Consider the following 23,848-nt stretch of genomic DNA (forward strand, 5'->3'; position numbering starts at 1 on the left):
TTTCTACAAACTTCAAAATAATGACTGATATTTTTCTTGTTTTATTCAAGGCATATCCTCTGGTTCAGGAAGAGCATGTGCCTTTTGAAATATTTACTCAAGTAGAACAAGGATTTTTTCCTACTACACAATAACAAAAGAGAAAATATCAGGACTGAGAAAAACGCAAAGACCAGATTACTGCATAGCCCAATTCAAACCACTCCCTAAGAAATACTCCCTCTATTCAAAAATAATGATGTGATTCGAAAAACAAGGGTTAACCTATATAATTTTGTCAATTTGGAAATTAATTCCTTGGTATTCGAATAGAAAATTTACCAATAGACATGTTATACAAAATGTTTACCCGTCAAACGGTACAGTTGAATTTGTAATGTGGTTTATAGACACTTCAATTAATTTGATCCAAGAATATAAAATAATTAACAACATAAATAAATTGAATTAAGAAACTTGAAGAAAATACAAGCCTGACTGTGAGACGAGCCTCTCTAGAAGCAAGAATAAAGACAATATGTAGAACAACAAAATAGAGAATTTTGTTAATAGAATACGAGCAATTTTAGCTTTTTTGCGTATGGATATTTAGTCGTCTACAATGAATATAGATTCTTCTATTTATAGCTCAATTTAAGGAGACAAGATCCCCAAATCAAGCTCTTCTTTAATATGAATAAAACCCCTCTTGATGGCTGCATAACGGTTGAGTATAAATACAATGATTCTTTGTAATGGCTTCTCATTGAATGCTGCCCTTTCCAACCGATATCTTCCTTTCAAACTTTTGCTCCTGGTTCCAGTGTCTTCGAAACTCATTCAGCACCGCTCACATGTTCGTAACTGATGTCAGCTATTTGTTGACTCCTATCTTATTTGTCTTCACTATCACGTGTCAACTTGACGAACATCCACCTGTCATTTATTAATTTTACCCATACAGATATCCCCCTACTTTCCGGTGACTAACTTCTATGTTACGGGGAAGTAGATAAGACCTCTATTCTTGGCGGGAAAAATCTTGAACGATTTCTGACACTTGAAAGGACGCACGTTTCCTTGCATTTAATGAGCCGAACATATGTTATCCCGTGATTCGGCAAATAATTTCACCAGTTTTCTAGGTAATGATGACCATGAACTCTGCCACCTATAAGCTTCTCCACTTCTCACAATTTTTATCTTTCACATTTACAAACTCTTGTTCTTCGAATTACCTTTAAGATTTTCTGCAAACCTTCCTTTCTTAGTAAAATTTTCTTACTCAGATTTTCCATCATCATGTCTTCTACTACCTCCCTGGTAACTTAGGCATTTACATCGGTGGTGGCCCTTCTAAAAAGCAAAAAATCAAGGAAGCCGATGATGGTCCTCCAACTGCCAACACAATCATTCCCTCTCAACTAAATTTTGAGACGGATCTTCAACTACAAAAGGAACCTTTCAACCCTAAAAATGACAAAAATTGGTTCGTTAGTAGATACCCTTCTTCCATTCGTCTGGCTAGTATCCCTATTGTGAAAGAAGATTGTGACTGGAAATACATTGAACTTTTAGCCCCTAATGAAATGGAAAGGGTCACTTTCAGCAAGCCAAGATTCATGTACATTTACACGTACCCTTTTACTTTAAGAATGAGCCGAAAAATCCATCCCATTATTTTTGAGTTTTGCAATAACTACCAAATTTGCTTCGCTCAGGTAGGTCCGTCAATATGGCGAACGGTAGCTTTTATTCGGGTACTATGCTCCCGAGCCAGTGAAACCCTCACTCTTGCTCATCTGATCAACCTCTATTCCCCAAAGATTTTCTGAAGAGGCATGATCAAACTCAGCAAATGCGGTAATCATGCCATCATCACCAGTGTTGATGATGATAACGATCGCGGTTGGATGGAAAGGTTCTTTGTCATTGATACTAGGGACATTCTTCCAGCGACAACACCTTCTTTCCTTGAATCTTGGAACCTTACTTGTAAGTTTTTTAAATATCATTTTTCTACTATGTTAAAGAAAATCCCCTTTTTTGCTAACTTTTATTTCTATTATTTCAGCTACCCGTTGGGTTCCTCCATCGGTTCTGAACCTGACCCAATGGGTACAGAAGATTTTAGATATTTCCATGATGGATTTTAGTAAGTGGAAAGAAATTTCACTCAAATTCAACTGGAAGGCCGAGAACTATGGTAAGTATAACTTCTCTTTTTTCTTTTCAATTTCCAACATGACTTAGTATAAATTTGTTGACTCCCTTTCATAATACACAGGCCTTCCAAAGGGGTTTTCCGTCTGTCATGTTGTTGAGGTTTCCCATGACCCAATGGTGGCTCATCTTCCCTGAGTCCCTAGTCTAAGGAAAAAAATAAAAAAAGAAGACGTACCTCCAAGGCTGAAATTCAGGAGAAGCCTTCTACAATAGAAACCCCAGTGGGACCGATCACAGTGGCCATTGATGAAGAAACACCGAGGATGATGATGAGGTAGTTTCTCTTCAAAGAAGAAGAAAAACTCCCCCTACTCAACCGGACGCTCAATTGGAAGTCATTCGAGGACTCTTTACAGAAATGTAAATGGTTGAAAACACAAAGTCCCATTTTTGAGACCCAATTGTCGCTTCCGGCCAGAGGAGTTCTACCTCTGACATTCCTCCACCTCCAATTTCAACAACCAGCTGCAGCACTGTCAGCTCATGCATCTTCGCCGGCCCCAACTGAACAAATGGAATATGTTCGCTCCCCTCGGCCACCCGATCACGGGAGCATTGAGAATATTTTCCCGGCACCTATCTGAAACCCCGATAGTAAACGTAATGTCACTCTTTTGGTTTCGAATGAGTGACACTTACTCTCAAATCCGGTGGGAGTTGCCAACTACTTGAAGCCTTTGGCTTCGAACAAAAACTAACAAAAGATGGGAGCTCTTTCTGCGGAGTGTCTGATCAATAGCAACCACTTTGCTACTCATGTATCATCTTGCTCTTCTTTTTTTCCCTTTCCTTCGCTAAAAATTATCCTCAATAACTTTAATGTTTGACTTTTCAGGCTAACCTTCTTGCCTCCGAGGAATTGCACAAGATGATCCAAGCCAAAGAAGAACTTGCTCCCGAGCGGGATTAAATTGCTGTTGAACGAGATCAACTCGCTGAGCGTCTCCCGACTTTAGAGGCAAGACTTGCTCAGATGGACGAGCTTAAAGCCCGATTAGAGCAATCAGAGCAAGAAAAGATGGTTCACAACCAAAGGCCACTCAGTTGTAGGTAGAATTTGAGGAATTGAAAGCCAAGTGGGCTGAGTTGTAGGATACTAGGCAAGCCAAAGTTAGCTAAATTTACTTAACTAGTTTTAACGATTCGAATCAAAACATTAACAATAATATTTGTAATAGTCTGAAATAGAGTGATATAATACTGAATAACATAATCTAAACATATCCCAGATTCTGGAGTCACAAATACATGAGCATCTAGAGTGCTAAAGATAAAGTCTGAACAAAATATAATTATTTTAAAGCTAAATAAACAGTAATGATAGAATGGAAGGGGACTTCAGGACTGAGGACACCATGCAGCTATACCTCAAGTCTCCACAAGTAGCTGAATTCGAGCAGTCTCACTACGCACCGCTAGGATCAACTCTGGTATCTGCACAAGAAGTGCAGAAGTATAGTATGAGTACAATCTACCCCATATACCCTGTAAGTGCCAAGCCTAACCTCAACGAAGTAGTGACGATGCTATGGTAGGTCACTCACAAATAACATGTGAAAAATAATAATAACAGGAGAAAAAGGAATAGAATAGAGCAATAAACTCATGAAACGGATCTGAATACCAACTACCAGAGAGCCCTGAATAACAAAGCCTCAAGCCTCATATTACAATACTAAAAATGATTCTACAATCTCAAACAAGTATAATACAACATATCAAATCCGTTGCGGCATGCAACCCGATCCGACCATATCATCATTTGTTCATATCATAATCTGGCCTTATTCCTTCTTATCTTTCAATATTGTTCAGTACCATTGCAGCGTGCAACTGTACCCCAAACAATGTCAAACAATTAACTCATATAACTCAACAAAGATACTTGCAAAGTAACAACACAGAGGGGTGAAATGTATAAACAATAAAAAAATGCAATATAAACGGGAATGTCCAACCTCTCAAAATCTCAAACAATGGAAATAGGAAAAATAGGTAACAATTAAAATATACAATTAAAGCAAATTGAAACAAGTAGCATATAAGCAGAAATTGCACGGGAAATGAACAAATCAAGGCAAGTAGCAGTTAAATAACAAGTAACAAATATTACATAGATGTCAAGTAAAAATGTGTTACAATTAAAGCATATAACACAAAATAACATGGAACAAATGAAAACATGGAAGTAAATACTCCAATCCCGCATGCTAAATCCCGTGATGGTGCATATACACTCGTCACCTCACATATATGCCACTTCCCCCCATAATACACATAACAAATACTTTAACAAGTCCTAATTCCCTCAAGTCAATGTTAGACACAATACTTACCTCACTCCGCAACCAAATCAATGCCCAACCGTGGCTTTTCCTTTAGACTTAGCCTCCAAACCAATCAAATCTAGCCAAATATAGTTCAAATAATTCAAAATAGCCTTTAGAAACTACCCACGAATGAAAAAGATTCAATCTTTAATGATTTTGGAAAAAGTCAATAAAAGTCAACCCCATGCTTGCTTGGTCAAAACCCGAGATTCGGACCAAAATCCAATTACCCATTCACCCATGAGCTCGGTTATGTGATTAGTTTCGAAATTCGACCTCAATTTGAGGTCTAAATCTCAATTTTACAAAATTCCCAATTTCCGCCCAAATCCCTAATTTCTACCATGAAAAATCCTAGATTAAAGGTTAAAATCAAAGGGTGTTTATGGAAATGTAATGAAACAAGTTAAAATTTACTAACGAATGAAGTGGGGATGAAAAACCTCTTCAAAATGGCCTCTAGGCCGAGCTCAAACTTGAAAATGGTAATAAATGAAGAAACTCCTGACTTTCAGCTATTTTAATAACTAGGCATCAGTTGCTCTTCATTTTTGCGAAGCACATGGCGCATTCAAGAAGAATAGCAGCCAGAAATCCTACGCATTCGCGATGTTACCTTCGCGTTCACGAAGGCTTGGCTCCCCCTTGCCTTCGTGTTCGCGAGCCATAACCCGTGTTCGAGTAGAGTAACAGTCCAGCCTCCCCCAGGTTCCCACAAAGCTTCGCGCTCGCGGAAAGCCGGCCGCGTTTGCGAAAGGTAAGCCCCCCTCCTGTCACGACCCCAAATTCCCTCTGTAGGATGGCGTGATGGCACCTAGTCTCTTAGACTAGGTAGGCCTATCAATGCGGAATAAAAATTAGAAATCTGAAACTTTACATAATTTAAAACTCCCAAAACCTGGTAGAAATAAGTCACAAGCTTCTAAGAATTTATCCTCAATGTCTCTATATATATCAAGGTCTAAAGAAAATAAGGAAGCAACACAATAATGATAGAAGGGGACTCCAGAGTCTGCGGACGCTGGCAGATATACCTCGAAGTCTCCATGTACAGGTAACTCACTGATGTCGGGGCTGGTAAGGAGTACCTGGATCTGCACAAAAAGATGTGCAAAAGCGTAGTATGAGTACACCACAGCGGTACCCAGTAAGTGCCAAGCCTAACCTCGGTAGAGTAGTGACGAGGTCAGGTAACCAAACATGAACCTCTGGGCTCCTAACCAAACATGCATATCACGCCCCGACCTCGGGGAGCGCGACCGGTGCTCAACCGAGTAAACCCAGTCGAGCAAGTCTAATTTACATCAACCTCCCATCATTACTCATGCATGATTTACCATAACATAATTAGATCGTGACTTTCAAATTGAATACATTTGGCTCAATGGCCTAAAATTCTCCTCATGATGGATACATAACTTTATAAATAACTGTAAATACTGTGAACATAAATACATGACAAAACTCAAAACTTTAAGTACATGACCCACAGTGTACATGAAGCTTCTATGACAATAGATACCTAAGTACATAAAACAAACTAGACTCAAACACCCACTAGAACTGTAGCGGGCTCACCATAAGCTGAGTAGTGAAGCATATCCCCATCAAAGATCCATATCATCCAATAGAAGTATACCTGTATCCATTAAAAGATGCAGAGCCCCCGACAAAAGGGATGTGAGTACATGTGGAATATTACTCGCATGTAAAGCAGACAGAACAACATATGAAAATCTGGTAACTCAAATAAGAGGCAAATAAAGTACATCAAGAAACTATGAAACGTCCCATAGAATCACATTTCAAGTCTTATTATACTTACACCATTCTGAACTTCTTTTGGGATCAATTGAGCCAAATGAATTATGTGTGGGATACAAAATATAATGTAAATATAACAACATGTACAAACAAGGGCAATGAAAGTGGCACCTATTGTCTGCGTTAACAATGCGTCTCACTAGACCGTCCATATCCCTCTCTTATTTTACACCTATACATTTCATAGACCGTCCTTAGTGTTCACATATCATATTATACACCTATGCATCTCATACACAATACACCTATGCATTTCATAGACCGTCCATATAATTCCATACACAATACACCTATGCGTTTCATAGACCGTCCATAGGATTCCATACACAATACACCTATGCGTTTCATAGACCGTCCATAGGATTCCATACACAATACACCTATGCGTTTCATAGACCGTCCATAGGATTCCATATACAATACACCTATGCGTTTCATAGACTGTCCATAGGATTTCATACACAATACACCTATGCGTTTCATAGACCGTCCATAGGATTCCATACATAATACACCTATGCATTTCATAGACCGTCCATAGGATCACATATACAATACACCTATGCGTTTCATAGACCGTCCATAGGATCACATATACAATACACCTATGCATTTCATAGACCGTCCATAGGGTTCATAACACATCATTATGCACATAACCATATATAAACTCAAAGCGACATGATTAACATTACATTTAAGGTCGTAATTTCCCGTATCATTGGAATACTTCATGTTCATGCTCATCATGGATAAACATAACTCATTACATTAGCACATGCATGGTGAATCAATAAGTCGATTTCAATGGCACATGAGCCCAATTTCCTTTTTTAAGGTTCATCATCATTTAGCATAGGACATCTCCCTTTCATCTCGTTATTCACTCACTTGTCATCTTGAGGTCATTAGCTAGGTTCATAATTCTTGGGTACTTAACATCGAAGTCATTTGCATTTATTATTTTAGAAGCATACATACAATGATTGAAACCATTGAAACATACAATGCCTCATAATTCTCATCTTGGCAAGCGGTCACATTTTATGTTCATACTATCACTTACTTGTACTTGCCATGGGTGATCATAGAACATTAAGAGCATTTAAAACATTTAGGAACACCATAGCCTTTACTCATGAGAATGTAGGAGCTTATAACACATTGGAAACAAAAGTACAAATACGTTCATCTCATAACCTTCCACACCATATATCACTTCATTCGTACTTTCAACCACTTACAACATCATTATTTCATTGGCTCTCTTGGCCTTACATATGATTCTTCTTTCATGGCACAATGGCCATATTTTATATTCCACACTTTCATATCTTTCCTTTCATGGATCGTCATCATAAATATCAACATATAGAATATTCCGAAAATCACAACTTTAGGTTCATTAGTAATGAAGGCTTTAAACACAATAGATTTCTTTCCAAGAAGTGAAGTAAAATGATTGGCAATCAAAGTGCAAGTTAAAATCATAAACGAGTAACACACCATTTATTCTTGAAATACTTTTCCCCAAAAGGGCAATACACAGTTTCAACTCATGATTATGTAAGAGCTCAAACCACATTGGAAATACTTACAAAGCATAGAATTAGTTAAAACAACCACCTTTGGGCATGACTTGAGCACATAAGCTTTTAGGCAAATCTATTTTCGAAGTCAATTTGGAGCAGTTGAATCAAGGCTCATTTCATAACCGTTCTCGCATAATTTCATTTCATTGGCACCATTGGCCACAAATATAACTTTTATTATTGGCACGGTAGCCACACTTTACATCTCCAACCCACTTCTTTCACTTTTCATCATCTTTATGGGTTATCAACAACAAGGCATTTCTAATCTAGACCTTAGATACACATATGACCAATTAAGAGTCTTAAGCACATCGAGTTTTTCTCACACAATTTGGCATCATAACTTTCATTTGAAAAACGACTCAAAACCATAACATTTTAATACACAACCCATACTTTGAACGCATTCCCGAAAGATAACATTACATGATAAGAGCATTCGGAACACATATTGAACATATCTCTTTCGGCACAAAGCTTATTCGGAATAGTCAATTTATAATGAACAACTCGGGACTTACAAGAACATCGTGGGATTCAATTTTAAGAGAGAAGTTTAGCCAACATACCTTGCTTGAGCTTCCCTTAGATTACCACAACATCCCAACACTTCTAGCAATTCCAATCAACTAGAGATATAACAAAATTGAACCATAATTAAGGAGAGATCCATGGTTTCAGCTCACTTAGGCATTTCATCAAGCACTAGGTGTGCAAATTACACTACAAGGTTTCTATGGTGGAATCCTTTCATACCACAACAAATCATTCACCCAATTTAGTTCGACAACCTCCCTACCACCCTTATAGGTACATTCATCCATAAAGAGTACCTCCCAAATCTAAGAATCATACTTCTCATGACCTACTTTTAGTCCAAATCCTAAAATTTTGGGCTAGGGAGTAGAACCTTACCTCTTAGATGAAGATCTTGTGATTGGATTCCTTGATTCTTGAAGATTGGGGCAAGAAGAAATGATTAGCATGCTAGGTCTTCGCCTTCTCTCTCTAAAATAGTTCTCTCCTCTCTCAAAAAAATCAGATTTTACCTTGTAAAATGACCCCCTAAGGTCTTATATCAAAAGGGTCGGATAAGAAATTTTCCAAAATGATCCCCGGAGTCAATTATGTGGTAGCAGAATCGTTATATGGGCAGCAAAATCGTTATGTGAGCAGCAAAATCATTTTGTGGGCAGAAGAATCGATTATGTGGATAGTAGAATGGTTATGTAGGCAGCAGAATTTTTCTGCAACCAGCAAAATGATTATGCGGCCAACAGAACTGTTTTTCAAAATTTGCCCATTCTCTGCTCCACTTTGCGATGCCTATGCGGTCCGCGGAACCGTTCTGCGATCGCGAAATTGACCGCAGAATCGCCTTCTTCTGCCAAAAATTCCCATCAACACTTTAGTGTATTCTTCAACCCAAAAAGTACATACCATGGCTCGTTTTCTACAATCCTCAAACCCATTAGCCTACCTCGACACCACGAAACCTTAAATTTCTTGGCAAAACTGTACGGGGCCTTACAAAGCAAACAAGTGCAATAACACCATACGAACTCGCTCGCATAATCAAAACACCAACATAACTCCTAGAACCACGAATCAGACGTCAAAATGCATGAAATTTCAAAGAACACTCAAGAACTTCTAAAATCACAACCAAGCGTCCGCATCAAATCAAACAACCTCCGATTTGCACCAAATTTTGCAGACAAGTTTCAAATAGCAAAACAGACATATACCAAGTCCCGTAACCAAAATCCGAACCCGATAATCATAAAGTCAACCTTCGGTCGAACCTAGGAAATTTCCAAACCTTCAATTTACAAGCTTTTGGCAAAATGAGTCAAATCACCCTAGGGACCTCTGATTTCAATTTCAGGCATACGCCTAAGTCCAAAATCACAATACAGACCTATCAAAATCGTCAAAATACCGATCCTGGGTCATTTTCAAAAAATATTGATCGTAGTCAATTCAAGTTGTTTTAAAGCTAAAAAATCATATTTGCTTCAATTTTTTACGTAAAAAACTTTTCGGAAAAAAGACACAGACTATGCATGCAACTCGAGGAACATCAAATGGAGCTAATAGAGGTCTCGGAACACAAAAATAAGGGCTAGTACTCAAAATGACCTATCGGGTCATCACATTCTCCACCTCTAAAAGAAACGTTTGTCCTCGAACGGACATAGAAAAGTACTTGAACTGATGAAAATGTATGGGTATCTACTCTGCATATCAAACTCGGACTCCCACGTAGCTTCCTCGATCGGCTGACCTCTACTCTGCACTCTCACAGAAGGATAACTCTTAGACCTCAACTTCCGAACCTACCGGGCTAGAATTGCCACCGACTCCTCCTCATAAGTCAAATCCTTGTCCAATTGGACATAGCTCAAATTTAATATATGGGACAGATCACCGTGATACTTCCGAAGCATGAAAACATGGAACACCGGGTGAACTGCCGATAAGTTGGGTGATAATGCAAGTTTGTAGGCCACCTCACCAACTCTCTCAAGGATTACAAAAGGACCAATATACCTAGGGCTCAACTTTCCCTTCTTCCCGAACCTCATCACATCCTTCATGAGTGAAACCCATAACAAAATCCTCTCTCCCAGCATGAATGCTACATCACGAGCCCTCCGATCAGCATAACTCTTCTGCCTAGACTTGGCTGTATGAAGTTGATCCTAAATCAACTTGATTTTCTTCCAGGCATTCCGAACCAAATCAGTACCCAACAACCTAGCCTCTCCCGGCTCAAACCAAATCATTGGAATCTCAAGACTCTAAAGCAAACCGCCCGGCCTCTGATACTCGTATTTTATCTGTTGACAATTCAAACATCGAGCCACATACTCTACTATATTTTTCTTCATTTTTCTCCACCAATAATGCTGTCTCAAATCCTGATACATCTTGGCGGCACCCGGATGAATGGAATATCACGAACTGTGGGCCTCCTCAAGAATCAACTCACGAAGCCCATCCATATTGGGCAAACAAATCCGACCCTGCATCCGCAACACCCCATAATATCCAATAGAAACCTCCTTGGTATCGCCGTGTTGCATTGTGTCCTTATGGATAAGAAAATGGGGTCGTCATAATGACGCTCTCTGATGCGCTCATACAAAGAAGACCGAGAAACCACGCAAGGCTACACATACTCTCAGCCTTTCTGCTTAAGGCATTGACCACCACATTGGTCTTCCCGCGATGGTACAAAATAGTAATATCATAGTCTTTTAATAGGTCTAACCACCTCCGCTTCCTCAAGTTTAGATCATTTTGCTTAAAGAAGTGTTGTAGACTCTAATGATACATGAATACCTCACACGGCATGCCGTAAAGGTAGTGCCTCCAAATCTTCAATGCATGAACAATAACTGTCAACTCTAGATTATGAACGGGGTAGTTCTTCTCGTGAACCTTTAGCTGACGCAAAGCATAAGCGATCAGCCTACCCTCCTGCATCAAGACACATCTGATGCCAATCCGTGAAGCATCATAATAAACTACATATGAATCTGATGCTAACGGCAAAACTAGAATTGGAGTTGTGGTCAAAGCAGTCTTGAGATTCTGAAAACTCAACTCACACTCATCGGACCATCTAAAAAGAGCACCCTTCTGGATCAACTTGGTCAATGGGGTTGAGATAGATGAAAACCCCTCCACGAATCGGCGATAATAACCTGCCAAACCCAAGAAGATCCGAATCTCTATAGCTGAAATAAGTCTAGGCTAGTTCTGAGCTGCTTCAATCTTCTTAGGATCCACTTTAATGACCTCGGAAGATACAACATTGCCCATAAAGGCAACCGAATCCAACCAAAACTCAACTGCAAAAACTTGGCATATAACTTACTATCTCTCTGAGTTTGAAGTACGATCCACAGATGCTGCTCATGCTCCTCTCAACTACGGGAGTGAACCAAAATATCATCAATGAAGACGATCACAAAAGAATCCAAGTAAGGCTAGAATACCTAGTTCATCAAATCCATAAATGTTGTTGGGCATTTGTCAAGCCAAATGACATCACTAGGAACTCATAATGACCATACCGAGTCTGAAACGCTGTCTTAGGGACATCCGATGCCCTAATCTTCAACTGATGGTAGTCATATCTCAAATCATTCTTTGAAAACACTTTGGCACCCTGAAGCTGATCAAATAATCATCAATCCTATGCAACGAATACTTGTTCTTGATAGTGACTTTGTTTAACTGCCGATAATCTATACACTTCCTCATCGAACCATCCTTCTTCTTTACAAACAACACTGATGCACCCCAGGGAGAGACACTAGGTCTAATGAATCCTTTTCAAGCACATCCTGCAATTGCTCCTTCAGTTCCTTCAACTCAGTTGGGGTCATACAGTATGGTGGAATAGAAATGGGTTGAGTGCCGGAGCCAAGTCAATACATAAGTCAATATCTCTATCGGGTGGCATCCCCAACAAATCTACAGGAAACACCTCTGGAAACTCGCGCACAACTGGTACTGAATCCATGGAAGGAACCTCCGCACTAGGATCACGGATATAGGCCAAATATGCTAGACATCCCTTCTTGACCATATGTCGAGCCTTTACATAAGAAATAGCCCTGCTAGTAAAATGGCCAAGAGTCCCTCTCAACTCAAATTGAGGCAACTCCGGCATGGCTAAAGTCACCATCTTGGCTTGACAGTCCAAAATAGCGTGATAAGGTGACAACAATCCATGCCCAAAATAATATCAAAGTCCACCATATCAAGAAGTAGAATATCTACACTATTCTCAAGGATCCCGATAGAAACCACACACGAACGATAAACATGATCTACTACAATAGAATCTCCCACAAGCGTGGACACATAGACAGGAGCACTCAAAGAATCACGAAAAATTAACCAGATATAAATCAAAATAGGGTGACACGTATAAATAGGTAGAGCCTGGATCAAATAAGACTGAGGCATCCCTATGGAAAACCGAAACAATACCTGTGATGACGGCGTCAGATGACTCTGCCTCAAGCCTGGCTAGAAATACATAAAAATAGGGTTGGGCCCCACTACTCTAACCTACACCTCTCAGATGGCCTCTAGCTAGCCGGCCTCCACTTCTAATGGCCTAACCTCCAGCTCTAGCTGGCTGACCCCTGCATGTAGCTGGTTGTGCGGGCGGTAAAGCAACCAGTGCCGGCATAATGGCACGAGAACCCTATTGAGGTCTGATGCCCATCAATCTAGGATAGTTCCTCTTGATGTAACCTGTACCTCCACACACAAAGCACTCCCTCGACTGTTTTGGCTGCTAAAGATGAGACTAACCCTAACAGACCGGATAACCACTGTAGTAACTCTGTAGCGGTGGTGCACTGAATGTTTGTTGCTAAGGACGAGACCCTAGCTGCTCAGGATGAGACCCATAAGAACCACGACTACCCGAAGCACAATGAGATGCCTGAAGCGCTGACTGAATCAGCCTAGGAAGATGGCCTCTACCAAATGAACCCCTGCCTCTAGACGAGGCCCCACTTAAACCACCAAAGTGACGAGGCCTCTTCTCAAATACCGCCTCTCTATCCTGACTACAAATCATCTCGATCCATCTAACAATATCTACGGCCATTGTTTGAACTTGGATCTCCTCCTCATTATCAATTTAAGTCTCCACAATGGTGATGTTGCACGTGCTCTAGGCTGAGCTCTGCCTCTGCCTCGGCCCCTACCCCTACCCCTAATAGTGGCTACAACAAGGGGATCCGGCTCCTGCCCAGCTATAGATGTTGTGCATGTTCTCATCATCTATGAGAGAACAAGAATGGAATGATTCAAACATCAATGATAGAATAAAATCGTACGATAAAGAAAGAAAGAAGTGAAATTTACCTAAAGCCTTATAGCCTCTGGAAGATAAGTACGGACGCCTCCGTACCGATCCTCTAGACTATACTAAGTTTGCTCATGACTCGTCAGACCTAGGAAACCTAGTGCTCTGACACCAACTTATCACGACTTAGAATCCCACCCTCGAGACCATGATGGCGCCTAACATTTCACTTGCTAGGCAAGCCAACAATAGTGTAACAACCCAGCCGGTTATTTTGAGTATTTTAGCCCCGGTCCCCTATTTATTGCCTCTTGTATGTTGTATCATGGTTATGTGACTTGCCAGGGATGTTTGGTTTTGGTTTCGGGTGCGTTTTAGAGTGAAATGGGACACATAGTCCCTAAGTTGGAGGCTTAAATAAAAACAGTTAACTACAGTTTGACTTTTGTGTAGACGACTCCGGAATGGAGTTTTGACGGTTCCAATAGCTCCGTATGGTGATTTTGGACTTAGAGAGCTGATCACGCCCAACTATGCCTTATAAAAAGGACTAAGCGATCGCTGTAAAAATATCTGATTCAAGAGTCCGGAGTCGAATCCCACAGGGAACTAACCTATTTGCTACAACTTTCCAGTATCACTAATAATAAGCTTAGACAACTTTCAGAGTTCAAGATTTGATTTTTGAATTAACAAAAATTACTTAACTAAGGAAAAATGACAATAAAAACTATCAATTAGCAAGAATGAGGTTGAATTCAAGGATAAAAGGATCTAGGGTTTACGATTTCCCCAATTGTCGGATTAATTCCAGACACGCTAGCTATAATCTCGCCATAACACTCTCTAAAGATAATGAGTTCTTGTTTACCGCAATTATATCTTGATCAATTACGATAATTTACTAGAAGTATTTTCGCCAAAACTTCGTTATCTCTAATCCTGCTTTTAAATTCGAATAATTAATATCTTAGCTTACTCGAAAGTGGCGTTGTTCAACATACAATCTAATCAAAGTGTTCTTTCTCAAGAAACACAAGATAACTAGACACGATTAATCAAGGGGCCTTCAATTAACCACAAGAAATACATAGTCGAACAATTAAAGAGTAAAAACGGCTCCATTATATCAAAATGCAATCAAGACTTCATCCAACAATTGGTTCCATCAACCGTAGATGACGGGTTTAGCTACTCATAATTATGTAGATAATCATAGTAATATCTAAGAGCATTAAACTAGAAATAAAAGGAAAGCGGGGAGAAAAACTCGAGTGATTCGTGCTTCCAAAGTATTCCATAGCCTCTTGCCTCTCTAATGATGTCTAACCCTTCAAAAACTAACTTTAAGAGGTATTTATAGGGTAGGGGCCGAAGTCTACATGTCCAAAACTAGTGAGGAATTAAAATTTGCTCGGATGCCATCATCGGCACGAGGCACTGTCTGGGGCACCAATATTTCTGCGCGAGGCACTATCTATGGCGCCATTGTTTCTGCGTGAGGCATTGTTTGGGGAGCCAATGATAATGCCCTAGACAATACCTTGCACTGTCTATGGCCATGACTTTTCATTTCCTTGCACGTCTTCTTTTATTGCTCCATTTTGTAGCTCCGAGGTACCATATCGTGCCACTTTTCTCCAATTCATGTTCAAGCATTCCTACACGTAAATAAGCTCTATTAAGCGCAATTGTCGCACAAATTAGCATCCAAACAACAAGCAAGTAGGGTAAATAACATAAAAATATATGGAATTATCTCACGAGGATTTCACTTTAATTCACTTTTCAAATCGAGCAACACCTAGGATTTCGCGTTACTTCATATTCCGGGCAAGTTCTAGACTCAAATGCAATAACATGGACTATACAAAGAACTCACTTCACACATGGCACATGACTCACTAATGACAGTTTCATTCGGACTCTCACTCAAACAAGTATTCACAAGGCCAAGAGATATATTAAGCATAAAGCACAAAGTGAACACAAGTAAAGCAACCGAGACATAGGAGTTATACCACATGCTATTCATTTTTACCAAGGCATCGTCATATATTTAAAGCTAAGGGAAGGTGAAACGCATGCCAAAACCTAAGTATGCAACCATCAAACAAGTCAAAGGGTACAAATCACATCAATTCTTCTCCTTTATTTCCTACATACTATTCTAAAAGTAAAAATAAAAAAATAAATCTACTACCCGGTTCAAGTTACATCCCATGAAAAAGAACTGAGGTACAAAGAAAAACCACGAGGGATTATTACTACCTAAGAAAAATAAAAAATAGACATATTTTTGTATTTTCTATTTTCTAATTTTTTTGTATTTTTTGTTTAGACTTTAATCCCTCAAGAAAACTGTCTAGGAGATCCATCGTCGAGAAAAGTCCATTTTTTTCTTTTTTTTTCGAAAATAAAAAAACCAAAAAATAAAAACTACTACACTACTTAATACTATTTTAGAGTATCCTAAAATAATAAAACAAGAAGCTAACAATAAAGAAAATAAGAAGCTAGAAATTAAAAATATAAGAAGCTAGAAATTAAAAATATAAGAAGCTAAAATTAAAAATATAAGAAGCTAATAAGGTTACTAATCTATTCCTACTATGCACAATGAGAGTTACCCACCCCACACTTAAAACATGCAGTGTCCCCAATGCATAATTAAAGTAGAAAGGGTGAATAAAAAACTCCCCGATCAATCCTCGAGACGATGGCCCTCATCGAAGAAGGCCCGGTCAGCCTCATCAACATCATAACCCAGATCCTCACCAGTGGCATCAACCGTTGGCTCAACTGTTGGATCAACCTACTCCCCGTCACCCTGTACTGAATGCTCTAGAGTGTTGATATCTTCTTCTGGTAGCACCCCTGACCCGCAGCTAAACCAACCAATCGTTGTGCCGGTGAGGTGAGCGGGAACTGCTCAGTCAGGTGAGTCCTCTCCTCTGAAGTAGCAGGCCTACCCCCAATCCTTAACTGAAAATCCATCATCCTATACAAATGAACCAGAACGCTCTCATCGCGAGCCTAATGCTCCGCTGTAGTCAATGCCGTACCATCTTCCTCATATAGCCCACGAATAACAACAATATCGGTAGCTCGAGATGTGGATGGAATCAACAAGTAAAACCTTGGCTCCTCATCCACCTGCTCTTTAAGCAAGTATTGCGTAAGCATATTCACAAAGCATATCCTAGTAAGCGTGCCCTTTCGAGATTGTTCCATCTGACTACGTATCAACTGGCCCATATTCGCCGTCCACCCTTTCATCAAGAAATACACTAGACATACTCTCTCGCGGACAACAGCAGAATCATGATCACATGGAAGTAGTCTCGTGTTCACCAAGCGCAACCATACTTTAGCAATTTTTGTAAACTTCACTTTAGGCAGAGAAGTACGGGTGTTGTATTTTTTGTCTCGTGTTTACACCGCATTCGAATTAACACCACACAGTGTGTGCCTATATCTTTGTAAGAAGGCCGGTCAATAAAGTCACACAACGGACTACATGGGACATCAGGTGCATCCAAAAATCTACATAATGCACTTGCCGAAATATCAATCAGCCTCCCACGAATAGGTACCAATTGCTCCTTATCTTCAAGGTTCCACCCGGCATAGAACTCGCGTACTAAGCTAAAGTTTGCCTCTCCCGGATTTTTAAACACAAAACCCAATCCTAGTTCATGTATTATTTCCCAATACTAAGGGTAACATGACTTCAATTTTTGCTCATCAACTGTAAAATTAGGGAGATATGAGTTTGGGCGACACTTCCTGTAAAATGCTCTCCCATATGGGGGCACACTCTTGATGCCATACTCACGAGTCGCTCTCTCTTGAGGTTGTGCCCCGGTAGAAGCAGAAGCCCCTTGCTTTCCTTTACCACTGTGACTACCAGACGTAGCCTCAACTTTGGTCCTTTTCTTTGGCGATGTGCCTGACGAGGTAGCCTTTGCCTTTGGTGGTGCCTTGGCCTTAGCCGGTGCCTTAGAACTAGCTGTTGGACGACCCATATTGCACGTACCTATCAACCATGCCAATTGTTAATGGAAGGAAACAACTATCACAAAAATAAGGTCGGAGTGACCCCACACTTAAAGCTATAAGATATGCTAATTACTTTAAACCATAGGCTTCTCAGACTTCGCCTTCATCAAGTAAGTGTATTAGCATCTAAATTTCGGCACTACACATAGCTCGTATGTCATTGCAAACACACTTTATCAATCCACACCAACTTTGTAGAGTCACCCCACACTTAGGTTTTCATATCAATCATGCTCTCCTAACACAAAACAATCTATTCCAAAGACTCAGGCTCCAAATGGGACTAAAATCGCCAATGAGGAAATTTATCGAGCACCTTGTAGGCATTATTTGTGTGTGAGTTTCTTTGTGGCTGAAGGATTGCTCCACCCTCCCAAATCAACTTGGGAATCGAGTGTGAAACACTCGTTACAACAATCACAAGATATCTTATAGGATATTCGGGGTTGGATAATTTTTAGCACAACTGCACCATTGTTGTACCTTGTAGAGCATATTACCCAACACTAAAATTTACATAGAAAAAGATAGAAAAGAGGAGAGAGAGAGAACTATACCTGGTGGTTGAGAGAGTGGCGAGGCAGTGGGTTGAGATGGTGGTAGTGCGTGTGTGTGTTGTTGGAGGGGACACTACAGTGGGGTGGGGAAGAGAGAATTTAGGTATTAAGGGGTTATGTTATGAGTGTGTGTGTTTGATGTTAATGCTGGATTATTTTAATTGATGTTAATGCTGGATTATTATTTTATTTTAAAGACTTACCTGGGCCTTGGCGCGAGGCGGTGTGGGCAGCAACGATAATATCACACGAGGCGCCATCAGGGGCGCTAGCCTTAGCGCGTTGGACTGCACAAGGTGGCGTGAGAGGCACTGAAAATTTAGCGCGGGGAGGGGTCTGGGGCGGCGTCTGGACATTTCCTCGCTAGGCAACATGAGTTGTGCAAAACTCACCATTTGTACTTCGCCTCGCGATGGCTCGATGTTTTCTTGTTCTTTTTGCAACCTTTTAGCTTGTTTAGGACACCCGAGCACATCTTCCTTCCACATAGCTCCACAACCTATCAAAACACGTCAAATTCACACAAAACGCACTTGTTAGTCCACCTCATTATCACACAAAAACTAAAACTAAAACTAAACTAACTCTACGCTATGAATTGGGTTGCCTCCCAATAAGCACCTTAGTTAACGTCATGGCATGACAAATTCAACACGACCATGGGTTGCCTCCCAGGAAGCGCCTGATTTAACATCACGGCACAACGCATGCTTTCAGGATATTTGCTCACATATTGGGGCTCTTTCAAGTACATCACATCTTTCTCCCATTTTTCTTCAATCATTCCAAGGTAGTGTTTCAACCTTTGCCTATTCACTTTAAACCTATTCGTTCCATCTTCAGACTCAATTTCTACCGCTCTACTTGGGAACACTTGCACAACTCTAAATGGTCCCGACCATCTAGATTTCAGCTTACCCGGAAATAAAATCAATCTCGAGTTGTATAACAACACTAGATCTCCGGGTTTGAAGTTCCTATCTAGAATGTGCTTAACATGCATCATCTTCATCCTTTCTTTATACAATCTCATACTCTCGAATTCCTGGAACCAGAACTCCTTGAGTTCATGTAACTCTATAACTCTACTTATGCCTACGGTTTCCATATCGAAATTCAACTGCCGCAGTGCCCATAAGGCTTTATGCTCAAGCTCCACCGGAAGATAGAATGCTTCTCCAAACACCAACTTGTACGGAGACATACCAATTGGGGTTTTAAATGTTGTGCGGTAAGCCCATAACGCATCATCCAACTTACTTTCCCAATCAGTCCGAGTCACATTCACTGTCTTGGTCAGGACACTTTTGATTTCCCTGTTGGACACTTCCATTTGCCCGCTCGTTTGCGGGTGGTAAGGTGTGGCAACCTTATGGCGAACTCCATACTTTTCTAACAGCCTTGCGAATGCTCTATTGCAGAAATGAGTTCCACCATCACTGATTATAGCTCTCAGAGTGCCAAACTATGTGAAAATATTTTTTCTTAGAAATCCTATCACTCCCTTAGCATCATTTATTGGAAGAGCCACCGCTTCAACCCATTTGGAGACATAGTCAACTGCTACCAATATGTACTTGCTACCATATGAGCTGACAAATGGTCCCATAAAATCAATCCCCCATACGTCAAACAGTTCCACCTCTTGAATTGTAGTCATTGGCATCTCATGACGACGATATATGTTACCGGTTATTTGGGACTCATCACAACTTTTCACCCAGGCATGGGCATCCTTGAATAGCGTCAGCCAATACAAACCTAATTCCAAAGTGCCCACCATATAGTGAAGCGTGGAAAGCCTGCAAAATAGAAGATTAATCTTTCTCGGGGATACACCTCTGGATCATGTTATCCACACATATTTTAAAAAGTAAAGGTTCATCCCGGTAATAAGACTGACAATCACTAAAGAACTTTTTCTTTTGAATCGAAGAGAGTTCATAAGGTACATTACCGCTAGCCAAAAAGTTAGCAATATCAGCATACTAAGGCATCTCCTCCATTGCAACTGCTAGTGATTGTTCATCCGGGAATGTCTATGTTATATCTTCAACCTCTACTTTCTTTTCAACTCCCTCTAACCTTGAAAGATTGTCTGCCACTTGGTTCTCCGTTCCTTTCCTATTGCGGATCTCCAAATTGAATTCTTGTAGCAAAAGAACCCAACGGATCAAACGTGGCTTTGACACCTTCTTTGCTATCAAGTACCTAAGCGCTGCATGGTTAGTATAAGCAATCACTTTTGAACCTATCAAATAAGACCTGAATTTGTCGAATGCAAACACCACAGCCAACATCTCTTTCTCAGTCACGGTATAATTGAGTTGTGCACCGCTTAGCGTTCTGCTTGCATAGTAAATTGGGTGCATCATTTGGTCCTTTCGCTGCCCCAAAGCTGCTTCTATAGCATAGTCACTCGCATCACACATGAGCTCAAATGGTTGCTCCCAGTCGGGTGCAACGATGATAGGTGCAGTCACCAGTCTCTTATTCAGCTCCTCAAATGCTAATCTGTAATCATCAGAAAACACAAAGGGGTGATCCTTTTCAAGCAGTTTACATAAGGTATTAGCAATTTTAGAGAAATCCTTTATAAATCGCCTGTAGAAACCAGCATGCCCAAGGAAACCTCTTACTGCCTTGACCGAAGTGGTCGGTGGAAACTTCTCAATCACGTCAACCTTAGCATGGTCGACCTCAATACCCTTACTTGACACTCGATGCCCCAAAACTATACCTTCTTGTACCATAAAATGACATTTCTCCCAATTCAGCACTAGGTTTGTCTCTACACACCATTTCAACACTCTTCTCAAATTGTGAAGACAATCTTCGAATGAATTCCTCACTACTTAGAAATCATCCATAAAGACTTCCATAATATCTTCAACCATATCAGTGAAAATGGCTAACATACACCTCTGGAAAGTGGTCGGTGCATTGCATAGGCCAAATTGCATTCTCCGAAAGGCAAAGATGCCATACGGACAAGTAAATGACATTTTCTCTCTATCCTCAGGGGCTATTATGATCTGATTGTACCCCGAATATCCATCCAAAAAGCAAAAGTGAGACCTCCCTGCCAACCTATCCAACATTTGGTCAATGAATGGCAGTGGAAAATGGTCTTTCCGGGTGGCCGTGTTCAATTTTCAGTAATCCATGCAAATTCGCCAACTCGTGACTGTATGAGTAGAGATTAACGCATTATTCTCATTCTGTACAACAGTCATGCCACCTTTCTTCGGAACACATTGGACTGGGATTACCCGGACGATATCCGAAATCGGGAAGATGATGCACGCATCCAACTACTTAATCACTTCCTTCTTCACCACTTCCTTCATATTCAGGTTCATCCTTCTTTGATGTTCCCTGGAAGGTTTGTGCCCCTCTTCCAAGAGAATCTTGTGCATATAAAAGGCTGGGCTGATACTCTTAATGTCTTCCATGATCCAACCAATATCAGTCTTACATTCCTATAACACCTGTAGGAATTGTTCTACCTGCACAGCTAACAAAGTGGAGGCGATAATAATAGGTAAAGTAGAATTAGGCCCTAAGAAAGCATACTAAGGTGAGCTAGAAGCGGTTTCAGGTCTAACTGTGGTGGTTCCTCTATTGACGGCTTCGCAAGTGGTGTTTCTCTTTCTTCTAAGTGTAGTGGCTCAAACTGAGGTTCCCTTTTACAGAACCCTTGACCTTCGAGAGACATAACCCACTCTGCCAACTCTTCACCATCCACTTCGTTCAAATTCATCAAACAAGCTTCTAATAGGTCTCTGACATTAAGAGTCTCATCCTCCTCTTGTAGTATCACATCAACGGCCTCCACTAGCGAACAATTTGCAAATTCGCTGGGCCTCCTCATAGACTATTAAACATTGAATATTATGACTATTAAACATTGAATATTATTTCTTCATTATTCAACTTCATTTTTCAACTCTCCAGTCTCACAGTCAATCAATGTTGTCCCAGTGGCTAAAAATGGCCTTCCCAAAATTATGGGTATTTCTTCGTCCACCTGACAGTCAAGAATCACAAAATTAGCAAGAAATACAAACTTCCCCACTTGGACGAGCACATCATCCAGGATTCCTATTGGCCTTTTCACTGTGCGATCAGTCGGTGGCAGCAACATTGAGGTTGGTCTAGCTCTGCCAATGCCCAACTTTGTGTAGATTACCAAGGGCATCAAGTTAATACTGGCTCCCAAGTCGTACAATGCTTTAGCAAAAGCATAACTTCCAATTGTGCATGGGATAGTGAAACTATCGGGATCAGACATTTTTTTAGCCATAGGTCTTACCACTACCGAACACCAACCTTTGAGGGAATGGTGCTAGAATTAGCTTCTGCCCATTGCTCTATGTCTTTTCCTGATTAAAAGTCTTTTCTACTACCTGTTCTGGGAGTTGTTCAATTTCCTTCTCTTTGCATGTGTCAACTTATGCTTGTTCAATTACAACCTCTTTGAGCTCTGTCGACTCATCAATCTCGAATGGCACGGGAGTAAGTGGCCCTACGTCTCTAATATATTGGACAACTTCATGCTCTCTATCCAAATCCCTTCCATTCATGAGACTCACTGCCATTAACTGATTCGGGTTCTGCTCTTTTGGATTGATGTTTGTGTTACATCTCGCATTTTCATACGTTAAAGTTTCGTCTTCAGTTAATCGACGTAGATGCGGGGATGAGATTATTTTGAGGTTAACATATTTATGCTATTTATAACAAACGATAAGTAAGTGCCGTGAAGGATAAAGGGTACACGAATTAAAGAAAATGAGTTTCGTTGAAGGTTGTCAATTTGGGATAAAATACGGTCCGAGCTATAATACCCGATATTTATGAACTAGTAACATACAAGGTACCATTGACCATGATAGTATGATATATAAGGTGTATTAAAAATGAGTAAAATTTTAAGTAATTCAAGACAATTCTTAATTATGCGGGTAATTGGTTAATTACCGGGTAACAGAATATTACCTAATTAATTAATTAGTTATGGAATAAGATTAACCCCTCCCCCCCCCCCAAAACGTGGCATCAAGCCACTTTCCAAATAAATGACTCATAGTCACTTTGGATTATGTGGCAATCTAGTATGTTAGTTACAAGACATCTCATGCCTAATGTTTTCATTTTCTAACAACACTTTAATTCTAAGACTTTTAATAAAAACTTTCCATAACTTCAGTAACTCACTTCTCTTAACGTTTCTGTTAAGCATAGTCATAATCTCTTCAAACTTCACCAAGACTTTCCTAACTCTTTTCATAGTTAAGAATACAAGACATTTCATTTCTAACCTTTTCATTTCTAACAATCAGACGTGATTTCTTCATTTCTAACACTACAACGTGATTTCACATGATTCATTTCTAACATTACAACGTGATTTCTTCAACCAACCAGATT

The 23,848-nt window shown here is 40.2% G+C and overlaps 2 protein-coding genes across 2 annotated transcripts; both read right to left on the reverse strand.

The window, feature by feature from the left end:
- Positions 1 to 19,037: 19,037 nt before the first annotated feature.
- Positions 19,038 to 19,748, reverse strand: LOC142177161 (uncharacterized). Its single transcript, XM_075245629.1, has one exon. The coding sequence runs from the start codon at positions 19,746 to 19,748 to the stop codon at positions 19,038 to 19,040; it is 711 nt and encodes a 236-aa protein (XP_075101730.1).
- Positions 19,749 to 22,343: 2,595 nt separating this feature from the next.
- On the reverse strand, positions 22,344 to 22,709 carry LOC142177162 (uncharacterized). Its single transcript, XM_075245630.1, has one exon. It carries the CDS (start codon positions 22,707 to 22,709, stop codon positions 22,344 to 22,346), a length of 366 nt encoding a protein of 121 aa, XP_075101731.1.
- Positions 22,710 to 23,848: the final 1,139 nt, after the last annotated feature.

Source organism: Nicotiana tabacum, chromosome 23, assembly GCF_000715075.1.
Source record: "Nicotiana tabacum cultivar K326 chromosome 23, ASM71507v2, whole genome shotgun sequence".
In the NCBI taxonomy this organism is placed as follows: Eukaryota; Viridiplantae; Streptophyta; class Magnoliopsida; order Solanales; family Solanaceae; genus Nicotiana; species Nicotiana tabacum.